Source organism: Sus scrofa, unplaced genomic scaffold, assembly GCF_000003025.6.
Source record: "Sus scrofa isolate TJ Tabasco breed Duroc unplaced genomic scaffold, Sscrofa11.1 Contig1910, whole genome shotgun sequence".
Lineage (NCBI taxonomy): Eukaryota > Metazoa > Chordata > Mammalia > Artiodactyla > Suidae > Sus > Sus scrofa.
The window spans coordinates 1-22,624 of record NW_018084977.1 but is presented as its reverse complement, the minus strand read 5'-3'; the positions used below and the strand labels follow the sequence as shown (position 1 = coordinate 22,624).

At 52.6% G+C, this 22,624-nt stretch overlaps 1 protein-coding gene across 1 annotated transcript; it reads left to right on the top strand.

Annotated features, from left to right (window-relative positions):
- Positions 1-7,435: 7,435 nt before the first annotated feature.
- Positions 7,436-14,416, top strand: LOC110258323 (protein S100-B-like). The gene is made up of 3 exons (XM_021081495.1): positions 7,436-7,555; positions 10,667-10,815; positions 13,640-14,416. Exons 2-3 carry the CDS (start codon positions 10,678-10,680, stop codon positions 13,901-13,903), a joined length of 402 nt encoding a protein of 133 aa, XP_020937154.1. The 5' UTR covers positions 7,436-7,555; positions 10,667-10,677; the 3' UTR covers positions 13,904-14,416.
- Positions 14,417-22,624: the final 8,208 nt, after the last annotated feature.

The window sequence follows — 22,624 nt, the reverse complement described above, 5'->3', positions numbered from 1 at the left end:
CTGCAGTGATCGCTACCCAACTACCAGCCCGTCAGTGCTCCGCCTCCCCAAGGTTTTTTTTATTATTTGGGCAATAATCCATATTCCTTTTATAGACGGGCTATGGCTCATTACATTGTGTGATACTGTGGTAGAACAAGACATAAACATTTTGTCTCAGTCCCTTGTTCGAGTGCCTAAAACCCTTGGAGTGAAGGAGGCCAGGTGGATCTTTCCGCCGCCACTGTGGGTATGCTGATGACCTGACTCTGTGGGCGCTGCGGGCTCCGGGGATGGGGCTGGTGGGAGCAACCGCTTTGAGAGGGTGGAATTTCAGCCCCACCCCCAGCCTCGGAGGGGATCAAGTTAATCACCAGTGGCCAATGATTTAATAATCAGTTGATGCCTGCATAATAGACTCACCCTAAGACCCTAACCGAGCGCTTGGTGAGCATGTGGAGGGGCTAGGAGGGTGGCGCCCCCACAGAGCAGGGAAGCTCCAGCCTCCCACATCTGCCCCGCACGCGTCCGCCTGGCTGTTCCCTTCATAATAAACTGGAGATGGAGGAAGGAATACGCTTCCAGTTCTGTGAGCTGCGCCAGCAAATCACCAAACAAGAGGTGGGGGTCGTGGGACCTGAATGTATAAGCAGTCGGTGGCCAGGGACTTTTAGTGACAGCTGTGGGGGGCATGTGGGGCTGAACCCCTAACTTGCGGCAGATGGCGTCAGAATTGGTTAAACTGCAGCGTACCCATGTGGTAGAGGAGATCTGGTTGATGTGGGCAAAGGCCGTACATCCGGTGTCGGAGGCGTTCTGTGGGTAAAAAGCAGACCACGGCACAGTATTTCGGGGAATTTGATTATTATGGAATCAAAACACAATTTGATTTCCAGCATCAATGCTGTTTTCCCCTCTGTTTTGTCCTTCTGCCAAGTTTCTCTTATGCCATCTTTCTAAATGTTTTATTTTAAAATCACTTTAACAAAAGCATAGTAAAAAATTAATCAACCCTTTCATTTTTCTTGTTACCTAGTGTATCAACTGGTTCTAATCGAGAGACAAACCACACGGTAATTTGAACAGGGCAAGTTTCACATGAAGAACGATGAACCCTCGGCAGGACAGCGACTGGCAGAGAAACCTCGAGGGCTGCGGCGGAGGCCGCCCGTGCCAGCGCAGGTCTGCAGTGTGGGCGCCGGGGCCCAGGGCCCAGCTGCCTCCAAGGCCAGGCCCGGCCGCACGCGCAGCCGTGCCGGACCTGCCCCGGAGCCGAGCACCAGCAGATGCCGAGAAGGAGGGAAGCAGCACAGGACCAGGCAGAGAGCTGGAGAAGAGCCCCTCCCTCTGCGGGGCTCGAGGGGCCTCCAGAGCCCAGCCGCACGCTCAGGGCCAGGACGCCTGACTGGAGAGTGTTGGACAGTCGGGCCTGCGAGGCCACGAGTCCACAACAGGCACGGCCCCTGACTGGGGCTCGGCGTCTACCAGCAACACTCCACACACCCGGACGCCCTTCCAGCCACGAAGGGACGCCAGGAGACAGCTCTTTGTCACAAGCGCACTAGCTCTTCCGGGACCAAAGCTGCACAGGCCCAACAGGTGCCAAGGTTAAACTGAAGTGCCAACCTCCAACAGCTTGTTTAAAACATAAAACTGTGAGCGTAGAGAAAAGAAACGGCAAATAAACACAACATAGAGCCAGCAGAAACATACGCACGCTGCCCCAGTCACTGTTGACGTGAGGGTCCTGAGGCCACCGCCGGCCCAGGCTGCCTTCCCCAGCTCTGCACTCCTCACCGCCTGCCCTCCGCGGGGACCTGCTCCGGTGCCTCATCAGCTGCAGTGCCCAACCCCCATCCCTGGAGGGCCGGAGCCCTGGTCCTGCTTTGTTGGGTCCATGTGTCCTTTGGTTGCTCAGGCTTCTCATTAACTGTTAACTCCTGGCCATGGAAGGGTTAAGAGGCACCCTGAGCACCCCCGGGGCTCCAAAGTCCTCCGTGCAGCAGTGACACGACTCCCCTCGGCAGCTGGGATCCATCACTCAAGCCAATAGATGAACCCTTTACTGGCTTGTGGGTTCAGGGGCATAAGGAGCCCAAAGTGCCGATGGCAATGTCAGCTTCCAGATCGGGGGCCGTTGCCAGGACACTTGCTAGTCCCCAAACCATCTCAGAGTTGCCAGGACAAGAAACAAAAGTTCTGCCTAAAGAAGTTTAGGAAGCGTAGCCGTGAGAGGACCACTCACCCTTCTAGCTCTCCGCCCCAGACGAATGGGTTCTTGCCGGAGGCCAGCTCTGGCGGCCAGGGAGTGTACACTTTTTCCCGATGGGAGAGGGACACGCATTGGCAAAGGTACAGATACGGAGACAGCCTCTCTGTCCCTTCTCTCAGGGCGCTGGACTGCTCACATTTTATTGGCATAAGTGGTTGATTATATAGACAGTTTTTCACTACAGATCACATCACAGTGTTAAAAGTAAGTTGGTTAACGATTACATGGAACAGCAGCTATGCATCACGCTCTAAGGTCTTTATCTTAACTAAATTTAGTGGGTACAATTGAAGGGCAGTTAGGTACACTACATCGTGTGGAAAGGAGGAGACTCAGCACAAAGCATCCCATGGCCAGCCAGTCTTTACAATTTGAAGAGGTCACAGACACAAGAATTGGGCATTCACAAATCTTGTTTTTAGGCTGGTGCTTATCTTCAAAGCGTTATGGCAGGGAGACAGTGGAAGAAATATAAACCAACTTAACTAAACTAGCTATCACTTAAAAGCTTTTAAAATCAAGGACAAAACTCACAGCTAGGTTTCTTGGATAATATATGTCTAACTTCTATGAACCTCATTAAAATCCTAACTCTAGGAGTTTCCGTCGTGGCACAGTGGTTAACAAATCCGACCAGGAACCATGAGGTTGCGGGTTCGATCCCTGCCCTTGCTCAGTGGGTTAACGATCCGGCGTTGCCATGAGCTGTGGTGTAGGTCGCAGACGAGGCTCGAATCCCGCGTTGCTGTGGCTCTGGCGTAGGCTGGCAGCTGCAGCTCCAATTAGACTCCTAGCCTGGGAACCTCCATATGCCACGGGAGCGGCCCAAGAAATGGCAAAAAGACAAAAAAAAAAAAAAAAAAAAAAAAAAATCCTAACTCTAAAGTTTTCTATATAAATAGTTAGTAGATAAACACTATGTTTTAACTAAGTTGGATTTGAATAGGGCAAAGTCCTTCAGGATGAAATTCTTATTATTGTTGTAATTTTGTTAAATCACAAATCACCACAGGGAAATAAGAATGGGAAATAAGAATAATAAGTAAATAATCAGGAAGGACTGAGGGAAATTGAATAGCAAGTGAATAACAGAAAAGACTAAGTCATCCATGGAACAATCCCCACTCAGCAGTGCAGAATGGAAATTGCTTCCTGGAAATTTAATCCCCCACCTATGTCAGCGGGTGGGCCTTCTTGTCTTCCGGGGCCTGTCCTCGGAACAGCACGGTTCAGGCAGGCCCCTTTTTCTGATTAGGAGCCTGCCTTCGGTATTGCACCGTTCAGGCAAACTGCCATCCTCGGCTCCTTGTATCCTCTCGGCTCCCCGCAGGTTCTAGCTCTGGGGGCCCAGCATCGCATCACAGACCCTAAGACCCTGTCCTTTCAGGCTGCTGCCTCCCCTCTGGCATCATAACCAGCCCTTCAAGGGGCTGTTCCAGCTGTCACCTGGGCCAGCACTAGCGAGGTACGGGGCGTGTGGTGACACGCACTTCCTTTGCCATGACCGGAGTCCTGGACCAGGCGAGCGCTGTTGCCGTGGATGAGGCCCCGAGAGGTCACGGCTGCTGGTGCCAGCAGAGGACTCAAATCCGTACCTGGAGTGTGTGTTTGCTCCACTGAGGACAGATCTCTGCCTTTCTGTGATGGATGGATTCCAGGGCCATCCGCCTGCCCCTGGGCATCTGGCTGGTCACCTCAGGACCCAGCGTTGGTCTTGGCTTTGGCCGGGGGACTGCATGTTGCGAAGCCCCGCAGGCCTCCGGCCCAGCCACACAGCCACTCTGTTCTTGGAAACGTCGAGCGAGCTGGGGGCTGGCTGCGTGAACGCTGACTCACCCCCACGGCGAGGCCATTTCCACCAATTTCTGTTCACCCAGAGTGCAAATGTGTTCACAGACCGCTTCAGAGACCAGGTCCGCCTGTAGGCTTCTTCCAGAACCTTCCTTATCACCAACTTTCCATTCCTGTTCCTTCCAAGTCGCTGGTCAACCAAATCATTAGCAGCCACCCATTAATTAATGCAGATCCCTACTCAGGCTGAGGTAGGAAATAGATGGGTCCCAGGGCTGAGAACAGCTGGGACGTGTCAGGCAAGTCAACTGGGTCTTGCTCCTCTGACACGTCAAGGACAAAGTCAATGGCAGGAGCTGCGCTCTGCTGGAGGAAAAGGCAAGATGACCAGGCCCATCCCTCCCAGGGCCAAGGAGAGCTCCCCAGTTACACATGCGCAGTAAGACTCCCAGCCGTCAGAAGGGGGGGGCGGCCATAGTAAGTCCTGATGCCATCATCCCAGAACCCTTTGCTCTGAATCCCCCCTTTTTTGTGGTGTCTTTTTAGGGCTGCACCTGCAGCATATGGAAATTCCCAGCAGGCTAGGGGGTCTAATCAGAGCTACAGGTGCTGGTCTACGCCACAGCCACAGCAGCGCCAGATCTGAGCCACATCTGCAACCTACACTACCGTTCACAGCAATGCCAGATCTTAACCCACTGAGCAGGGTCAGGGATCGAACCTGCGTCCTCACGGATACTAGCCAGGTTTGTTCTGCTGAGTCATAACGGGAACTAATAGAATCCACCTTGACTAAAAGATGCACGTGAATCCAGGGAGGGCCCTGTGTCCAACCAGGTGTGAGAAATAAAACAAGGCAATTGGCCAAAGGAAAACAAAGGCTGGGAAGAATCGTTCCATATAAGTGATTATTTATTTATTTATTTATTTATTTTTGTCTTTTTAGGGCTGCACCCATGGCATACGGAAGTTCCCAGGCTAAGGGTCAAATCAGAGCTGTAGCTGCTGGCCTAGACCACAGCCAGAGCCACACCAGATCCAAGCCTCATCTACGACCCACACCACAGCTCATGGCAATGCCAGATCTTTAAACTGCCGAACAAGGCCAGGGATCGAACCTGTGTCCTCGTGGATACTAGTCAGATTTGTTGACTGCTGAGCTGCGACAGGAACTCCCCGTATAAGTGATTTAAATCACCTCCCTCACGTGCTCCTCATCCAGGGGGACGCCCACACCCACACCCCTCCTTTGGGTGGGTGTTGCTGTCTTGCTTCTGCCTTAGATAAACAGACCGTGTCTCTGTGTGCTCTCCAGCTCACGGTGCTTCTACCCTACCAGGACGCTTTGTACCTGCTTTTACAGTCTGCCTCCGGGAAACGTTCTTGCTCTCAGCAGGGGCAGCAATCAGGGCCACTCTGCTTTCAGCCTCCAGCTGCTCTAGTGACCAGGACTCCTGGTTTTCACCCAGGCTGCCCAGGTTCAATTCCGGAGCGGAGAATTAAGATCTCCTTCAAGCCATCAGTCACTGCTGTCTCTCCCAGATCACGGCCACATCTCACCTGGACCCAGCGGCCCACGAGCTGCCCGGGAGAGGACTTCCTTTACAGGTCCTCAGGGAGACCCTGAGAGGGCTTCATGCTGCTTCCGTCCACCTCAGGGTGGTCCCGGCAAGTCCTGCAGCTCAAGCATTTTCTCCCACAGCCGGTTGGTATGAGCAACAGCCCAGGAGACCCTGGACGTGGAACAAGAGGGAGGCCCCACTGCAGGAGCTGGCGTCCGAGGAGCCTGAGTGCCTTCGTGTGTCCCCTGTGCCTTCTGTTGGATGGCACACACAACCACCCTGTGGTGCGTGGGTCAGAGACACTCTGGCTGCCCGGTCTCCTGACGTCCCTGCGTTAGGAGTTCGGTCCCCACTGAGGCCCGGCTGCACGCCGGAAGCAGCTGTGCTGGAGGGAAGATCTTTACCTGCCAAGAGGCCACAGACTTGCCAAGCCCTGTGCTGGGATTCTCCTGTCGGGCTTGTCAGAGTCACTGGAACACACCGGATCTGCTGGGTCCTGAGAACTGATGGCGCAGCAGGTTGTACGGCAGCCGAACCCACACGGGTCCCCCGACCAGCCTCACAGGGGGGACGGAGCACCTGCACACACCCCCCACATCCTGCTTCAGCCTGTGCTTCCTCTCCTGGCAGGTGGAGCCAGATGCAGCCATCATCTCTCTCCTGGAGGACGCGTGTCCGCGTGTTCCCAACCACTGGGTCCCAGGAGCTTCTCTGAGGTGGAGGGCCCTGTTTCTTATCTCCCCCTCTCTAGTTCTGCAGGGCTTGTGGGCAGTACCTGCGGTACTTGCCATGTCCTTCTGAGCAGACCTAGCAGCATGCTGTCCGCAGCAGAAGTGCCATCCCGGGTACTTCCGTTTTCGAGTCCACTGCCACCCTCCCACGTCCAGCAGCTCCTGCACAGGCCAAGGTGGCAAGGTACATGCGTTTGTGACCAGTATCGCTCCCCCTTCATGCCAACCCTTTGATGGGGCATTAATCTCCGGGAACAGGGTCCCAGAAGGACGGCCCGGTCCCTTGCGTGCACACACCCGGCCACTGCAGAATTCTCCCACCGGCCACTGCAGACCGCATGAGGACCCTGATGACAGGAGAGCCAGCGACAGTGCCCAGAGCAAGACAGCTGTGTCCACAGCCATCTTCGTGTGTGCTCTCTCTGTGGCCACCAGGGACCCGAGGCAGCAGAGGCCTGATTCTGGTTCAGATGCCTTTTGATGCATCTGGGCCCAGGGCTCTGTGTCATTTGTCTGAAGCGAGGCCTGTGCGGTGCCGCTGAAGACGGCAGTGGGGAACCTGTGCTCGGCTCTCTCTGGCTGCTTGTGGGGCCTCAGTGCCGGGCGGGGCGGGGTGGGGGGCCGCGCCCCGCAGCTCTCCTTACACAGAGCGTTTGGGCTGGCCTGCCGGGCACCGTGCAGCTCTGACATCCTCACCTCGGGGCGGGGGCGCCCAGGGTGCAGCTGGCCCTTGCCTGCGGTCATGTCACATCGAACAAGGGTTTTCCCCCAAAGCAGCAAGTGTCCATTTTCCCCGCGTTTCAGCCCCTGCAGACGCCGGGCCCAGGCTCAGCCCAGGGCTCTGATGTCCAGAGGCGCCCCGCCTGCAGGGGGGCTTGCAGGGGCCCAGCTCGGGGGGCACGGGTGCTTTGTGGGTATCAGTCAGTGCCCCCGCTCCGCTCCCCACCCCCACGCCCATGCTTGCCGCTGGAGGAACATCAACACTCAAGCGCAGAACGCTGACGCCCCACTTCCTGCCCACAGGCCCTTTCTTCTGGGCGCGCGGGCCCAGCTCCCGCTGCGCCATCAATGCGGCCCTGTGTGCAGCCCCGCCCCGCCCGCGGGATCGGGACGCCCCGCCCCGCCCCGCCCCCGCCCGCGGGGATAAGGAGGCCTCCGCCCTTCCAGCCGCGGAGAAGCTGCAGCCGGAGGTGTCGCGAGCCGCATCCAGAGCCGCTGACGTGAGGACACTTGGGGGGCGGGGGGACCTGCTCTGGTCTTTGGGGGCAGGGCCCGGAGGGTGGGCTTGGCAGCTGGGCGATAGGTTTAAAAAGCCCTTTAGGATACCTGGCAGCAGTTCCAAAGGGTGAACTTACCACGGCAGGGTGGGCAGGGCCACTGCAGCGCCAGGCAGCTACAGGTTCGTCTGCCTGTGTTTTCACCCAAGTCAGGACACGCCTGGTGGCTCGGTGACCGCTGCAGAGGGCCTCTAACTTAAGTCTTTGCTTCCCTCCGGAGGACAGCCTGATGCTGATTCAGCCCATCCGCTGCTCCACTCGAGGCCTCTCAGAAATTATAGGGCCAGTGGGGGGCTGGGGGGCGGGTCCCCACAAGTAAATTACAAATTGAGCCAAAGACATCAGGGTTCACGGTGGGCTTAACTTCCTCGGGTCTCACAGTTTCTCTGGCGGGAGGGCCGATCGCCTAGTGGGACTGTCTCCTCATGTGTGATTCGCGCTCCCGAGGAGTTAACGCCCAGACCTTCTCTTGCTTTTGAAATAAAAAGATTAATGTAGCACATTCACGGAATGAAGCGAATGGAGATATGGATATCTGATTTCCATTTCTCTTAAAAGACAATCTTTAAACCATTGCTTGGGAAGAATTTAACAGGAAAAACTTTAAAAAATTAATTTGTAGTGGGGCTATAAAGCAAACCACATCTTATAGAGTTTTCACACATATGGAATATATATTTTATATATTTCATTTAAAAAATCCCACTAGTCATTTCTCACAAAAAATCATTTAGCCTCCCCTCCCCCAAATCATCATGAAGTTTGAGAAGCATAAGGATCATGCAAAAGTTTGAGCTTCTTGTTTTGTTTCTTTGAAAAAAATTAATAATTGAAAACTTGAGTGCAAAGGATAAGAAAGTATGAAATGCTAAAGTTTTTTATGCAGTAATCTTTAATTAAGTATAAAGACTTTTCTGATCATGTCACCCATAGATCATTTTTAAAATGCCAAAGTTTTGGTGGGTTTGGGTTTTTTGTTTGTTTTTTTTGCTTTTTAGGGCCGCACCCTCAGCATATGGAGGTCCCCAGGCTAGGGGTCGAATTAGAGCTGTAGCCTCCTGTCTAGGCTACAGCCACAGCAACGCAGGATGGGAGGTGAGTCTGGGACCTACACCACGGCTCACAGCAACGCCAGATCCTTAACCCACTGCATGAGGCCAGGGATCAAACCCAGGTCCTCATGGATACCAGTCAGGTTCATTACCACTGAGCCACAACAGGACCTCCAAAATGCTAAAGATTTTAATACATCTGAACTCCTCTTCTATTCGCATGTGATGTGATATACCTGATTTTTTGGGACTTTTCAGCAAACAAATTATACTGATTATAAATAGAGTGAATTCAGCAAAGACCAAGAAAGGCAAAACCCTCAGTCCCCTTTTCTTTGGAAATCAGATATAAATAAAAATTTAAATATCAAATCCCAATTTATTTTTAAGACGTAAACAACATTCAACACAGGAGTGGTTTCTCAGAATTAGACAATTCTTTTATTTATTTTTAACTACGACAATGCAAAGATTGTTTAATAATTAGAACTCAAGGCCAAACGTCGGTAAACTTCTCTGGCTGTGTGGCTCAGCTTTGTGAAACAGTTGACAAGCGGTCCTTTGTACACTGCCTCATTCCCAGGGTACCAGCTGTTTCCTTAGGTCGCAGGCCATGGTGCAAGGGACATGAGGGGCGACAGAAGCTTCCTACTGGATGAGCGCAGAGAGCGGCAGCGATCCTGGTCGCTGGAGGCAGCGCCTCCGTGAATACAAAGCACCTGGCTGCGGCCCAGCCTCCGGCCCCACTTGCTGGCCTCAGAGCGGTCGGAGGAGGCCATTTTCCTCCTCCAGGGCCCAAGAATCAAAGAGACATGAGGCAGGTTAGCAGGAAAAACCCAAACCAAGTTTAGTAACATGCATACCTGGGAAAGACCCAGGAAAACCCAGCAACTCATCAAAACGGCCCAAACCCTCGCCCCAAGTACCATCAACAGCTAAGGACAAAGGAGGGCGTCCGGGGAGCATGGCTTTGGACGAGGCGGGGGAGGAAGGCCGTTCTGACCGCGATGGAGAAGCAAAGTTTTGGTAAAGCGACTGTTCGCGCTGCCGCGCAGAGGAGGGCCAGAGGGGGCCAGGTGCCTGCGAGTCCTCACCCGGCGGCCTGCTCGGCTGCATCTCTTGTGAGCACGTCCCGAAACTGGCCCTCCATCTAGATTCTGATTCAGGCAGCTACGGCGGATGCCAGAGCTTCTTCCTGAGTCTTCTGGGCTTGTTTGTTTTCGGCTCAAAATAATCCTGTACCAAAGAGACATTTTGGGGAGGCAAGCTTCACTGCACAGCCCTGTTTTCATCAGACAGCCGGCAATACAGGTTTGTTTTTGGAAGGTCAAGTAACTTTCCTTGATCCTTTTCAGAAAATTCTGTGGCAATGCCACCATATTTACTTTTCCAGTTGAATTTTACAGCTGTTTTTTGGTCGTGTTCTTCACCCATCAAAAAAATGCCATCGGCAGAGACTGCTTGCGGGCCCGCTTGCATCTCACCCGAGTGTCCTGTCTTAATAAATCGATTTCTTGCCTATCAAAAAATTGCCATCAATATTTGTATTAAAAAAGTTTTTTTAAAATGAGTCACATTTATATATTCATCCAAAGGAAAGTAAGTTCCTCCATTTTGTGATCTTAGTATCTTTTGGAAGGTCCTGCACTTTCTTGCCAAACTCATCCTTGGAAATATGTGTATGTTGCTGTGGAAATAGGACTTTTCCACTGTTTTCTCATCTTTATTGTGAGAATTAGGACGCTGTGGACTCCATAGTTCAGATCAACGACCTCTTCCAGACCAATTCCAACAGCGTCTCCCCTTCACTGCTCGGCTCTGTATTTTGCCTGAAATGTCTATTGGCCGAATTCAGCCAGCAGCCCAATGGCAGGAGAACAGAGGACGGAGAAGGGAGAGGGAGGGGGCCCAGGGGGCGGGAGACTCAAACAACTCCAAGCCTGAAAGGAAGGGAGCCAGGGCTGAGGGCGGCACGGGCGACACCTGGACCTCTCTGCCCTAGGAGGACCCGGGATGTCGGAGCTGGAGAAGGCCGTGGTGGCCCTGATTGACGTCTTCCATCAGTATTCTGGGAGGGAGGGGGACAAGCACAAGCTGAAGAAATCCGAACTCAAGGAGCTCATCAACAGCGAGCTTTCCCACTTCCTGGAGGTGAGTTTGCTTTTATTTTTATTATTTATTTATTTATTTTTTGTCTTTTTTGCTATTTCTTGGGCCACTCCCGCCGCATATGGAGGTTCCCAGGCTAGGGTCGAATTGGAGCTGTAGCCACCGGCCTACGCCAGAGCCACAGCAACGCGGGATCCGAGCCGCGTCTGCAACCTACACCACAGCTCACGGCAACGCTGGATCCTTAACCCACTGAGCAAGGGCAGGGACCGAACCCGCAGCCTCATGGTTCCTAGTCGGATTTGTTAACCACTGAGCCACAACAGGAACTCCGAGTCTTGCTTTTAAATTGCAGTGTAGCCTCTCTCTCCAGAGCAGCTTGCAAACCCCCGGCCACACTTTCACCTGAAGGTGATGCTGGGTATTGTCGCTGAAAATGTGCTTCTGCACAGCTGAACCCTCAGGGCGGAGCTGGCTTAGGGAGGCCTCTCGGTTTTCAGTCTCCCCTGTCATCAAGGAAAAACTGCTGACTCAAACGCAAAAGTACAGGGTGCAAATAATACCGTCTTTTCCCTGAAAAATCTAAGGATGTGCAGCCTTGATGACAAAAGGGGACGGAACGTTTACTGGTGACCTATCGTGGGCCACAGCCAGCGTGTAAAAAGGGCATTAAAAATAAGCTTTTGTTCTTGGGGAAAGGACTGTTTGGGCTTCCGTGCGGCCTGTATCGCCATGGTGACGGGCAGCACTCACTCAGCCAGCATCGCCAGCGCTATAACCGCGGCCAGAGACACAGCCTCCACCTGGGAGGCAGCCAGTCCGCTCCCGAGAACGGCCCCAAGCTGCCCGCCAGAGAGGCCCCCAGGCCTTGGGGGACCCCGTGGAGCGCGGACCTCGGAGGGGAACTAGGAAGCGGCAGGGCTGCTCGGCCGGGCCCTGTCCTGCCCCCGGCAGATACCCTCTTCCGCACCCACCATCGCCCCTGCCCTTGGAGCAGCCACATGTCAGGGGTCCTGATCAATCTCATGTGCTGGAGGCACCTGACCTGTCCTTGGGGCCCAGAAGCAGGGTCGCTGAAGTGACCAGTCACACCTGGGGCAAATGGCCAGACAGTGCACCCATGCACTTGAGTCTGACGGAGAGCTTGTCTGGGAAACCACCAGAGCACCAGGCCAGGGTCCTGTGGCACAGAGCTGGGGAGCCACCCTCCCGGGCCAGTGGGGCCTCATTGTGAAGCCAGCCCTGGGTCCTGGCAGCCAGGCTGTTCCTGCCCCACCCAAGCCCTCTACTGGTGCACTGGCTGCACCAGGAGAGGGACTGGCCTGCAGGTGGCGGCGGGAGTGGGGGTCCCCAGTCTGATTCTGGAGCTGGTCTTTTCAGGCACTTGGGTTCTCGAAGTGGCAGCTGCCCCACCCACACTCACTTGCCTTGTCCTGCAAGCCAGCCTCCTAACCCGACAGCCAGCACATCCAGACTCTTCTGAAAAAAGAATTGTTGAGAGGATGAAATGAGACAGTGCTCGCACAGAGTGACAACTCAGCCAGTGGGGCTACTCTCATTCATGACTGATTTAAAACAGAAAAAGCTTAGCACGTGTAACCACAATTCATAAAAGATAAGTAGGTGGGGTGGGGGGTTGCCCTGAGGGTTTGGGATGGAAATGCTGTGAAATTTGGTTGTGATGATTGTTGTACACCTATAAATGTAATACAAGTCAATAAGTAATTTAAAAAGGTAAGTAGGGAGTTCCCCTCGTGGCTCAGCGGTTAACAGTCTGACTGGCATCCATGAGGATGAAGGTTCGATCCCTGGCCTCGCTCTGTGGGTTAAGGATCTGGCGTTGCCATGAGCTGTGGTGTAGGTCGCAGACACGGCTCAGATCCTGCGTTGCTGTGGCTGTGGCGTAGGCAGGCAGCTACAGCTCCAATTAGACCCCTAGCCTGGGGACCTCCATGTGCTGAGGGTGTGGCCCTGAAAAGAAAAAAAAAAAAAAAAAAGATGAGTAATTCCTGGTGAGTGTATCAAGGTGTCATGAGCACTGCTGGTTTGAAGGCAAATCTATCAAGTATTTAAAGTTCCTCTTTGAGCAGATGTCCCACCCCAACCCCCACGGGAACCTCGGTCTCTCATTGTTTGCCCAAGGCAGCCGCTGTACATTCTGCGTCACAGGCTCTGCTGCCTGGGCTGGTGATTCAGAACCAGCAGGCCTTTATGCTCCTCCTCAGTGTGCAGGTACAGCCTTCCTGCCCCGTGTCCGTCCCTCCGAGGCTGTTTCACCACCCGCTCCGCGTGGGGCAGAAGGTTGGGAAATGTCCCCAAACACCTGAAAGCAACTCAAGTGGCAAAACCCCTTGCGAGGTTAATACCGTTAGGGCGTGTTCCCGAGTCATTTCAGCCGAAAACCACTTTCAAAACTCGGAAGTCCACGGGAAGCCTTCACGACGCGGTCAGTCCCGAGTAGGCTTAGTTGCCCTGTCCACAAACAATGAGAACGTACAGGGGCCAAACAGTTCATTATTGTTTTTCAAACATTTGCATATAATGTGCTCAGGCTGATCTAGACTGTTTTGGGCGTTTTAACACAAACGACCTGCCGTTTTCAGATCCTGTCTAGTCCACTCAGTTTTTGGAAGTAGCCCAGGTCCCTCCAGGCCTACAGGAAAGTGGAAGAGAAGGCTCAGACCCCTAGACACGTCTCCCAGCCAACAGCCTCCTGATCACAAGAGTCTTTTCTGGTCTTTGGTCTTTCCATAGCATTCTTAGGTTGTTTCTGAGACACATTATTAAGGCCAGACACCTTCTCATCACATTCGATGGCCCCAAATTTCATTTAGAAACAAGCTCAACAGCTTCTCTTATCTCTCAGGAAATCAAAGAGCAGGAGGTCGTGGACAAAGTCATGGAGACACTGGACAGCGATGGAGATGGCGAGTGTGACTTCCAGGAATTCATGGCTTTTGTCGCCATGGTTACCACTGCCTGCCACGAGTTTCTTTTGAACACGAGTGAACTGGAGAAAACCGACACGCAGTTCCTGCAGCGGAGACGTGCGCATCGTGCAGGGCAGTGGAGGCAGGGCTTTGGCAGGACAGTAGGCGCTGAGCTTTCCGGCTGTGTTGTAGCTAATTAGGAAGCTTGATTTGCTTTGTGAATGGAAAATTTAAACCTCTTTCCAGGGGCAGTTTTAGTGGCCCCCGTCATTGCTCCTGCAATAGTAAGCATACAGTTAGCTGACTGGTCCCAGGACTGCTGGTAATCTTCATTTAGGAAAGTCAGTTCTCGGTCACGAAGCGTGTGCTCTCCTAGCTGTGTAGACCTTAGCCAGAAAAAACAAACTGACCAGGAGCATTGGGGTTTTCTTAAGCTTCCACTACATTTAAAATACGAAGCCTTGTCCACTATCCTTCGCAAAGGCTGCCCTTCGTTAAATCTGTTCCTCACTGGGGCAAATGAGACCTATCATGGGAGGGTGGCCTGACCATCTGTGCCACCCACCCAAAGAGCGCGGCCACATCTAGATCCCTTCCCTGCGGTGTGCTGTGATTGTCGCGCATGTGATGCTGCCAGTTCTGGGTGGAACATCTGCCTCAGAAAGCAAGTGCTGACATTATCACTGTGATTGGAACTGAGAATGGAAATTCTACCCTCGGTGGGGTTCTCCTCAGAGGAACACTCGCTGCCAGATCTGGGGGGGCCACGTGGCTCAGGTGGCACGAGCGGAGCAGGGGAGCTCAGGTGGGTCTCACGCTGCCTTGGAGACAGCTGTGCCACCTCCTGCCAGTCTGTAGAAGGAGGGCTTCCGGAAGATGTGTCTGGTCCGCTGGAGAAGGTCGTTCCTGACCTGTGGAATGTGAAGCCAGGAGCCTATTTATGGCCTTTATGCTTCTGTGTCCACAAATTCAAATACATCAAGTTTCAAATCAAATAGTCAAGTTGCAAATACTAGAAATCACTTCCAAGAAATTCAAATTACGCTTTCCACCCTTTTTCTGATTTGCTGTTTTTAAGGACAGACTTGGAGATTCACGAACCAATTGATCGCTTGTATTTGCATTAAATAAAAAGCATTGTAACAAGTCTCCGAAGCTGTTAAACATGAAATAAAAGCTAAATGCCTGCAAAACCAGGAAAGGAGTAAAGTTCAGGGCAGCAAATGCTTCCACCCGGGGACAGGGATACAGCAGGCTGGACGCTGGGGTGGAGGATCCGGGCCCAAGGGAGGGTCGTAAAGGGGCGGGACCATGAGGAGGGACGTAAAGGGGGGGGCGTTTGCAAAGGTGTGTGGCCGAGGCGGGGCGGGCGGGCTCTGCAGCCGGGCGCCCACCCCTTGGCAGGAACGTCTGGCCTCATCAGGTGCGTGACCTTCTCTGGACTATTCCCTGGAAGCAGAGCTGCAACAATTGGTTGGGCAGGAAGGTCAGAGACTGGAAGTGGCCCGAGTGGGCACCGCTGGAAGCCCACGCTCAGGGGCTGCTGGGCCTCCTGTGGCTCACTTCGCTCCTGGGCACGGCCTCAGCCCCAGGGGGTGGACGTCTGGGAGGGCCTTTTCCGCTCTGGCGGGTTTGTACCCCATGGCTCTGGCCAGCCAGACGGTTAGGGAGAGGAGGCCGGGTTGCTTCTTGTCAGGACCCTTCGCGTTGCACCATCCTCGGGAGGCCGCAGGCCTCCCGACAGCCTCAGGCGAAAGGAGGAGCCTGGCACCCAGGGAGGGACCCTGGAGGCGCAGCCGCTGAGGCGGGTCAGTGGAAGGAGGGAGATGTGAGCCCGGCCAAGTGGACCCCAGGCTGAGCGCCAAACCCCGCTTCTGGAGACCCTGTGCAGCCGGGTGGAGCAGAGGTGGGGCAGCCCGGTTCTTGGCAAGCTAGGGCTGCAGGGGTTGAGAGAGGGTGCGTGAGTGCGGAGCTGCAGAGGAGGTGGGGGCGGGGCAGGCGGCCGCTTCCCACGGGTCACCCGGGGAGTCTGCTCCGTCTGCCCTCTGCTGCTGTCTTGAAATTCTTGGTAACTTTGGGGGAGGAGCCTTTAGATTATGCTGGGCACTGGGCAATGGTATGGATGAACCCAACTCGGACCCCTGCGTGGCTCTGAGGGTACAGAAGCCCCTCCGTGCCCCTATTTCTGTTTGTGAGGCATGCTGGGACCCTTTGCTGCAGTGGCTTCAGGCTTGCACCTGGGGGACCATCTCCTCAGCAACGAAATACAAAGAAACTGTAAGGGACTAAAAGTAAACGTGTACATGCACAGTTGGGGCCAACTATGGGCGGAAGATACAAAACTAAAAACCTAGTGCCACTTCGAAAAGCGGAGATGGATTCCCGTCGTGGCGCAGTGGTTAACGAATCCCAAAAAGGGACAGAGGAAGACCAGGAGAAGTAAAAAAAGAACCAGACAAAAGCCGGGAGACTATGCCCGTCTCCAGCACTCGGCACTAAGCCACCACCTTGGCCTGCCCTGGCCCCCCCTTCCCTGGCCTAAAAGGACCAGCTGTGCTCCCACCCCAGGGAGGGAGTAAGCAAAGTGTCCTTTGTTGTCATTCTGTCCTGCTGCAGCAGGGGCCCAGTAAGCCTTGGCTGAATTTCCTGTTCGGCCTTATCAATTTCCATGATAAGAACGCCAAGCCTGGAAGTAACACTGCCTCCAGATGGTGTTATCAAAACTAATTTGAAGGAGTTCCCTGGGGCCTGGAGGTTAAGCACCTGACACTGTCACTGCAGTGGCTTGCATCGGTACCATGGCGACCACTGGACTCCTGGCCAGGAGCTTCCGTACGCCACAGAAATTTAAACTAGCCAAATTTCAAAGGGTCATGTGAGCTAGGATAATCTTTATGCATAAAAACAAGTTTAAAGTGTGGTTTAATTAACATAGACATGTTTTCAGAGTCTCAACATAAGTGATGGGGTCTGTGCCCCCATGGCCCTGGCCAGCCAGACCGTTAAGGGGAGGAGGCAGGGTTGTTTTCCTTGTTACGAACCTCTCGACCACCCTCCCTCCTGACAGCCTCACGTGGAAGGGGAGCCCAGCACGCAGGGGAGGACCCTGCAGGAGCCGGAGCTCCACCTGCAGGACCCACCTGGTCTCCAAGCAAGGGGCCCTGCAGCCCCACCCATCGGCCCCCAGCTGGAGCCTGGGAGGAGCTGGCGCGGGAAGTCCGTCCGCTGGACGGCCTGGGTAGGTACTGACTGCTGTTGCTTCAGGGTTTTGTTATTACTTTACTTAAATTAAATTTAAAAAAATGAAAACAAGACTGTTTGACAACAAAAGATTAATCAAAATTAAACGGGCTATAAAAGTGTCTTGCAGGAGCCGGCGCCAATTTTGTTCGGTCTCAAGATTCCTGGGACGTTTGACTTAGGTCATCCATCCGCCCCAGAAACCTGGTTGTCACTGCAGATGACAGACCCCGGGCACAGGAAACCAGCGTGGCTGTACGCCTCCTTCAGCGGCGGTGCCGGAGCGGCTGGCGCTGGTGGCAGTGGGCGCCTTGGGGCAGGAGCATGGACAGGCTGCCGTCCTTGTCCAGAAGCAGAGAAGGGCCCGAACCCTTCAACTACAGCCCTCACGGCAAGTCCCTAGCTGTCGACACAGCAGGATCCTTATGTAGCCTCCTCCTGCTGCCTTTGGGGGAAAGCCTGGCCTTCCAAGGAGGGCTTGTGAAAAAGACGCCATTCAAGCATCTTGGCAGGAGGCTGAGCCGGGAAGTTCGGGCTCAGGGCTAGAGATGGAGGCAGAGCCAAGGCTGAGACGGCAGCCTCTTCAAGGAGAAGCTCCAGGCTTTTCTGAAGCCCCCGCCCCAGCACTGTGCACTTATCATGCAGGTCTCCTGAATGCTCCCCCGTGACAGGTGGGTGTGGAGCGGGTTGTGTAGGCCCCCCTGGCTCCTGCACACAATCCCTCAGCCCTGGACTGTTAATATCCAGCACCAGCCTCCCGATCTGGAGGTTGGGAAACACTGGGTGAGGGCAGCCTTTGTGCCCGGTGTCCAAGGAATTGTGCCCACCTCCCTGTACAGGCAGCCCTCAGGTCAGACTGTGTGCAAGGCAGAGGGTCAGAGGGGGCAGGACACTGCAGTCCTGGCCAGGCTGGGCTGCCGTCGGCCTCTCTGGGCGGCAGGGTCTTCAGGAGCAGGTGTGGATGCACCTAAGGCACCCCTATCCACTTCTCCAGGGGGTTACACTTTGGGGATCCTCCCCGGGTTCCTGATCTTACAGGGAAAGCGTTCAGTCCCCTATTAACAGCCCTGTCAGCGGTGAGGTTTTTGGAGATGTCTTTTATCAGGTTAAATAACTTCCTTTCTCTTCCAGGATGGTGAGTTTGTCAAATGCTTTTTTTCTTCTGCAGTATTGAGGATGGTCACTTGTGTTTTGTTTTTCTTCTGCTGATATATCGCTTGATGGTTCTCACATTTAAATAATCCCTGCATTCCTGGGATAATCCCACTTGGTCATGGTGAATAATTTTTTGTATGTTGACGTTGTACCCTGTTTTTGAGGTTTCTGTGTTTGTGGACCCCGGTCTGTAGTTTTCTGTTTGTACTCTTTGCTGGTTTTGGTTAGGAAATAGTACCTTTAAATATGTTCTTCTTTATTTTAGAAGGGTTGTGAGTTGGTTTATTTGTCCTTAATGTTTGGTAGAGTCAGTGGGGGCCACTGGGTGGGTTTTGTTTTTTTAATTTACATCTTTGTTGCTATAGGTCTATTCGACTTTTGATGTATTATTTCATCTTGATTTATCCTTTTTATTCGATTATTGGCTAAGTTATTATGTTTCTCCTAATATTTTTCTGTAAGTCAAAAGTAATATTTTTTTTTCTGTCTTAGTTTAGCTTCTGTTTTTTTCTTTTTTTTTATTGAGGTTCCCAGGCTAGGGGGCTAGTCAGAGCTGTGGCCACAGGTCTACACCAGAGCCACCGCAATGAGGGATCTGAGCCACGTCTCGACCTACACCACAGCTCACGGCAATGCTGGATCCTTAACCCGCTGAGCAAGGCCAGGGATCGAACCCGCCACCTCATAGTTCCTAGTCGGATTCGTTAACAACTGATCCACGACAGGAACTCCTGCCTCTCTCTTTGTATTAGGGGGAAAGCTCTCCCAGAATCTCTCAGCAGACTTCCTCTTAATACGGGGTCACATGTCCATCCTTAAACCAATCACTAGCACAGGAGAATGTGCTCCAGTGGTTAGCTTGAGCCAAGCCATTGTTCATTCTCTGGGGCTGGGGAGGGTTCCACTGGGCCAAAACACATCGTTTTCTGTGCCGGAACCAAATTAGGGAGGGTTCCGTGGGCATGGAAGAAAGCAGAGTGTGGGAGGCAGAGAGGAACTTTCAGGCAGGCAACCAGCCTGAAATGTGCTCATGTCACAGAACCTTTGGGTGAACAGTAACTTGTCATTGCTCCATAGCATCACCCTGGGGTGGGGGGTGGAGTGACCGGAGAATCTGTCCATCCCACCAATGCTGCTCTTTTTCTCTCGGAGATGCAGCTTCATTGGCCTGTGTAGGTAGTAGCCCTAGAAGGCTTCAAGGTCATCACTAAAGACCAACTCATAGATCCAAGTTGAGTGCTTGAGAGCCCGGATCTCAATATGTGTAGACAGGCACCGTGGTTCACTACTGTTCTTAGTAGGTCATATTTGTGCCCCAGATTTATGAAGCTTGATTTATTGCCCTTAAGCCACAAAGCTTATGTTATTCCTCCTATCTCTTCCATGTGTGCAGGGTCTTAGGAAGTCAGCAGGAACCCATAAAACTACAGAGCAGACATAGTGTGATCGTGTTTTCAAAATAGAAGATTTAGTGAGTTCAAGACTTGTTTCACAAAGAAAAAATAAAAACCCTTAGCTCTATGGGTTCCCTTTCTGTGAAATGCAGGAAGCACTCATAAGTTGCTAAGAGAAGAACTCCTAGGCAATATTTTGAATATCGGCCCTACAATTACTTACTTAGGGATATGGGCTCAATGAGGTCAAGGCTGTGGTCTGATTCCTCTATGGGTCTATTCACTTCATACAGAGATGGCTTGTTCCAGGGCACATGTCACATCCATGGCCAGGGTCAACCCTCTCACAAATACAAACAATCCATTTGTAGTGGGCTGATTACATATATGGCCCTAATTTTCACATTTGCCTGAACCTACAGCATTGATAATATGACTTTACAGCTCATTCCAACACACGATGGAGTCGATTGCCTCGATCATTGAATCCAGGGTGACCTTGTGTCTTACTTTAGCTGGTAGAAGGTAGTAAAAGTGACATGGAGCCAGTTCTGTGCCCAGCTTCAAGACCTTTCTCACTTCTGCTCATTTCCTAAGAACAAGCTTGGGTCAGCCTGCTGGATGACAGGAGATTCATGACTCAGCCACATCCATAGCTGCAGCCAAAAGCCAGCCAATCACCTAACATGTGAGTGAGGCCATCCTAGACCAGCCAGACCAGCCAATCCACCAGCTGATGAAAGAGGCATGAGGAAGGCAAGCGATGATCAGCCTAGGCTAGTTTGGGATGGTTTGTTACACAATGATAGCTAACAGACCCCCATCAGTTATGGGGTAACTTAAGCCTCTACCCAACTCATCATCGGTTTGAGAAAAAGTACCTGTGTAACCAAGCAGGACCCTGTGAGGCTTTCCCAGAGTGGAAAGCCTACCTTTCCTCTGCCTACTTTTTGTCTGTAGAAAAACTTTAATCCAAGACCCAATTTAATCAGAGAAGGGAGAAAATATAGAGAAAAAGGAGAACAGTTGAGCAAGACAGGATGAAAATAGTTTATCCATTCCGCAAAGTCTAGGATCTTTAGTTCTTCCTCTAATATGATAGATCATATTCTGAGCCATGTCGTTGGAGCTGTTTTGCAGGTGCTGAAGCCCTCACCCGTGGCAGAAGTTAAATGTATGCCACCCACAAGCATGCAGACCCCAGACCGGTTGGAACCAGAAGGTTGATGACAGTGATTCCAATGACCTCACCACCAACCAATCAGGAAAATGCCCACGAGCTGATCACGCCCTGCTCCTTGAACACCGACTCCTCACTACTTCCTCCAAGCTGGGCTCAGTCCCTGAGGCACGTGCCCGCTGAGTTCCCTCTTTGCTTGGCAATTAAAGCTGCTTTTTCTGTTTCCTCCAACTCTGTCTCCGCATCTCCATTTGGTATTGGGTGTACAGAGGCAGGTGAGATTTTGGCAACACCTGTGATACCAGGAGCTGGGCACATCCTCACCTTGGCTTTAGGACCATGAAATGATGAATCCTATTTAAAATCTTACAGGTGATTGGGGTTTCTTTTTTCTTTTCTCTCTCTTTTTTTTTAAGGCTGCCCTAGGGGCATAGGGAAGTTCCTGAGCTAGAGGTTGAACTGGAGCTGCAGCCGGGGTCACAGCCAGGTGGGATCTGAGCTGCATATGACCTATACCACAGCTCACGGCAACGCCAGATCCTTAACCCCACTGAATGAGGTCAGACATCGAACATGCATCCTCATGGTCAGGTTCATTACAGCTGAGCCACGATGGGAACTCCGATTTGGGGTTTCTTATGCCCTTATGAATCACACAAGCTCTAGAGAAAGCCATGTCTCCAACCTGGATTAACTTCTCAGTGCCAGAGAACTCCATTCTGTGAAATCTGTGTGTGGGTCTCTGGTTAAGGTCAAAGGCTGAAGGTGAAGGGATTCATCTTTGAGTTCAGGGTAGGATGCTGCTGCTTGGGGTGGGGGAACTAGCTCAACTCTTCTAGGGCTCTGTGCTTCACCTTGGTATCAAAACTCTAGAGAGCTCTTGGCATCTGATTTTTCAAGCCATCTCAGAAATCTTGTCTTTTTGTGTGTGTGTGTGTGTGTGTGTGTGTGTGTGTGTGTGTGTCTTTTTGCCTTTTTCTAGGGCCGCTCTCGTGGCATATGGAGGTTCCCAGGCTAGGGGGCTAATTGGAGTTGTAGCTGCCGGCCTACACCAGAGCCACGGCAACACAGGATGCGAGCCGAGTCTGCTCACTGCAATGCCAGATCCTTAACCCACTGAGCAAGGCCAGGGATCGAACCCTCAACCTCATGGTTCCCAGTTGGATTCATTAACCACTGAGCCACGACGGGAACTCCAGCACTCCCTTCTTTACCACCCAGAGAGCAACCCAAACACTACAACAGATCCATCACCCAGGGGTGTTTCGACAGTCATTCTCGGCACACTCGTATCTTACCCTTCCCAGCCTGCCAAGTTTTCCTCTCTATTCCTGTTGCCAGGCCTTTGACCAGCCTGGGGAATGGTCATTTCTAAGTTGTACAGTTCAGAATGGGCCTGGAAGTGGGGAAGAGGCCTTCTCAGCAAACTACACGATCCCTCTTCTAAAAGTGAACTTCCAAGAGGAGCAGGAGGCAAAAAAATCAGCTTTTGAGAAGTAGAAATTTGGAGTGTGCTTTGGTGCATGCTTTGGTGCAAACCAACTTTTTTTTTTTTTTGCTTTTTAGGGCCATACTCACAGCATATAGAGGTTCCCAGGCTAGGGGTCCAGTCAGAGCTACAGCTGCGGGCCTATGCCACAGACAGAGCCACACAGGATCAAGGCCACATCTATGACTTACACCACAGCTCATGGCAACACCGGATCCTTAACCCGCTAAGCAAGGCCAGGGATTGAACCCACAACCTCATGGTTTCTGGTTGGATTTGTTTCTGCTGTGCCACAATGGGAACTCCCAAACCAACTTTTTTTTTTTTCCTTGGCTTTTTGCCTTTCTCTAGGGCCTCTCCGCGGCATATGGAGATTCCCAGGCTAGGGGTCTAATCAGAGCTGTAGCCACCGGCCTACATGACAGCCACAGCAATGCGGGATCCGAGCCGCATCTGCAACCTA

Bases quoted from the DNA above. Each gene is read 5' to 3' on its own strand.
- LOC110258323 (XM_021081495.1), top strand. From the start codon at position 10,678: ATGTCGGAGCTGGAGAAGGCCGTGGTGGCCCTGATTGACGTCTTCCAT. The intron at 10,816-13,639 runs GTGAGTTTGCTT...CTTATCTCTCAG, and splicing joins AGCTTTCCCACTTCCTGGAG to GAAATCAAAGAGCAGGAGGT.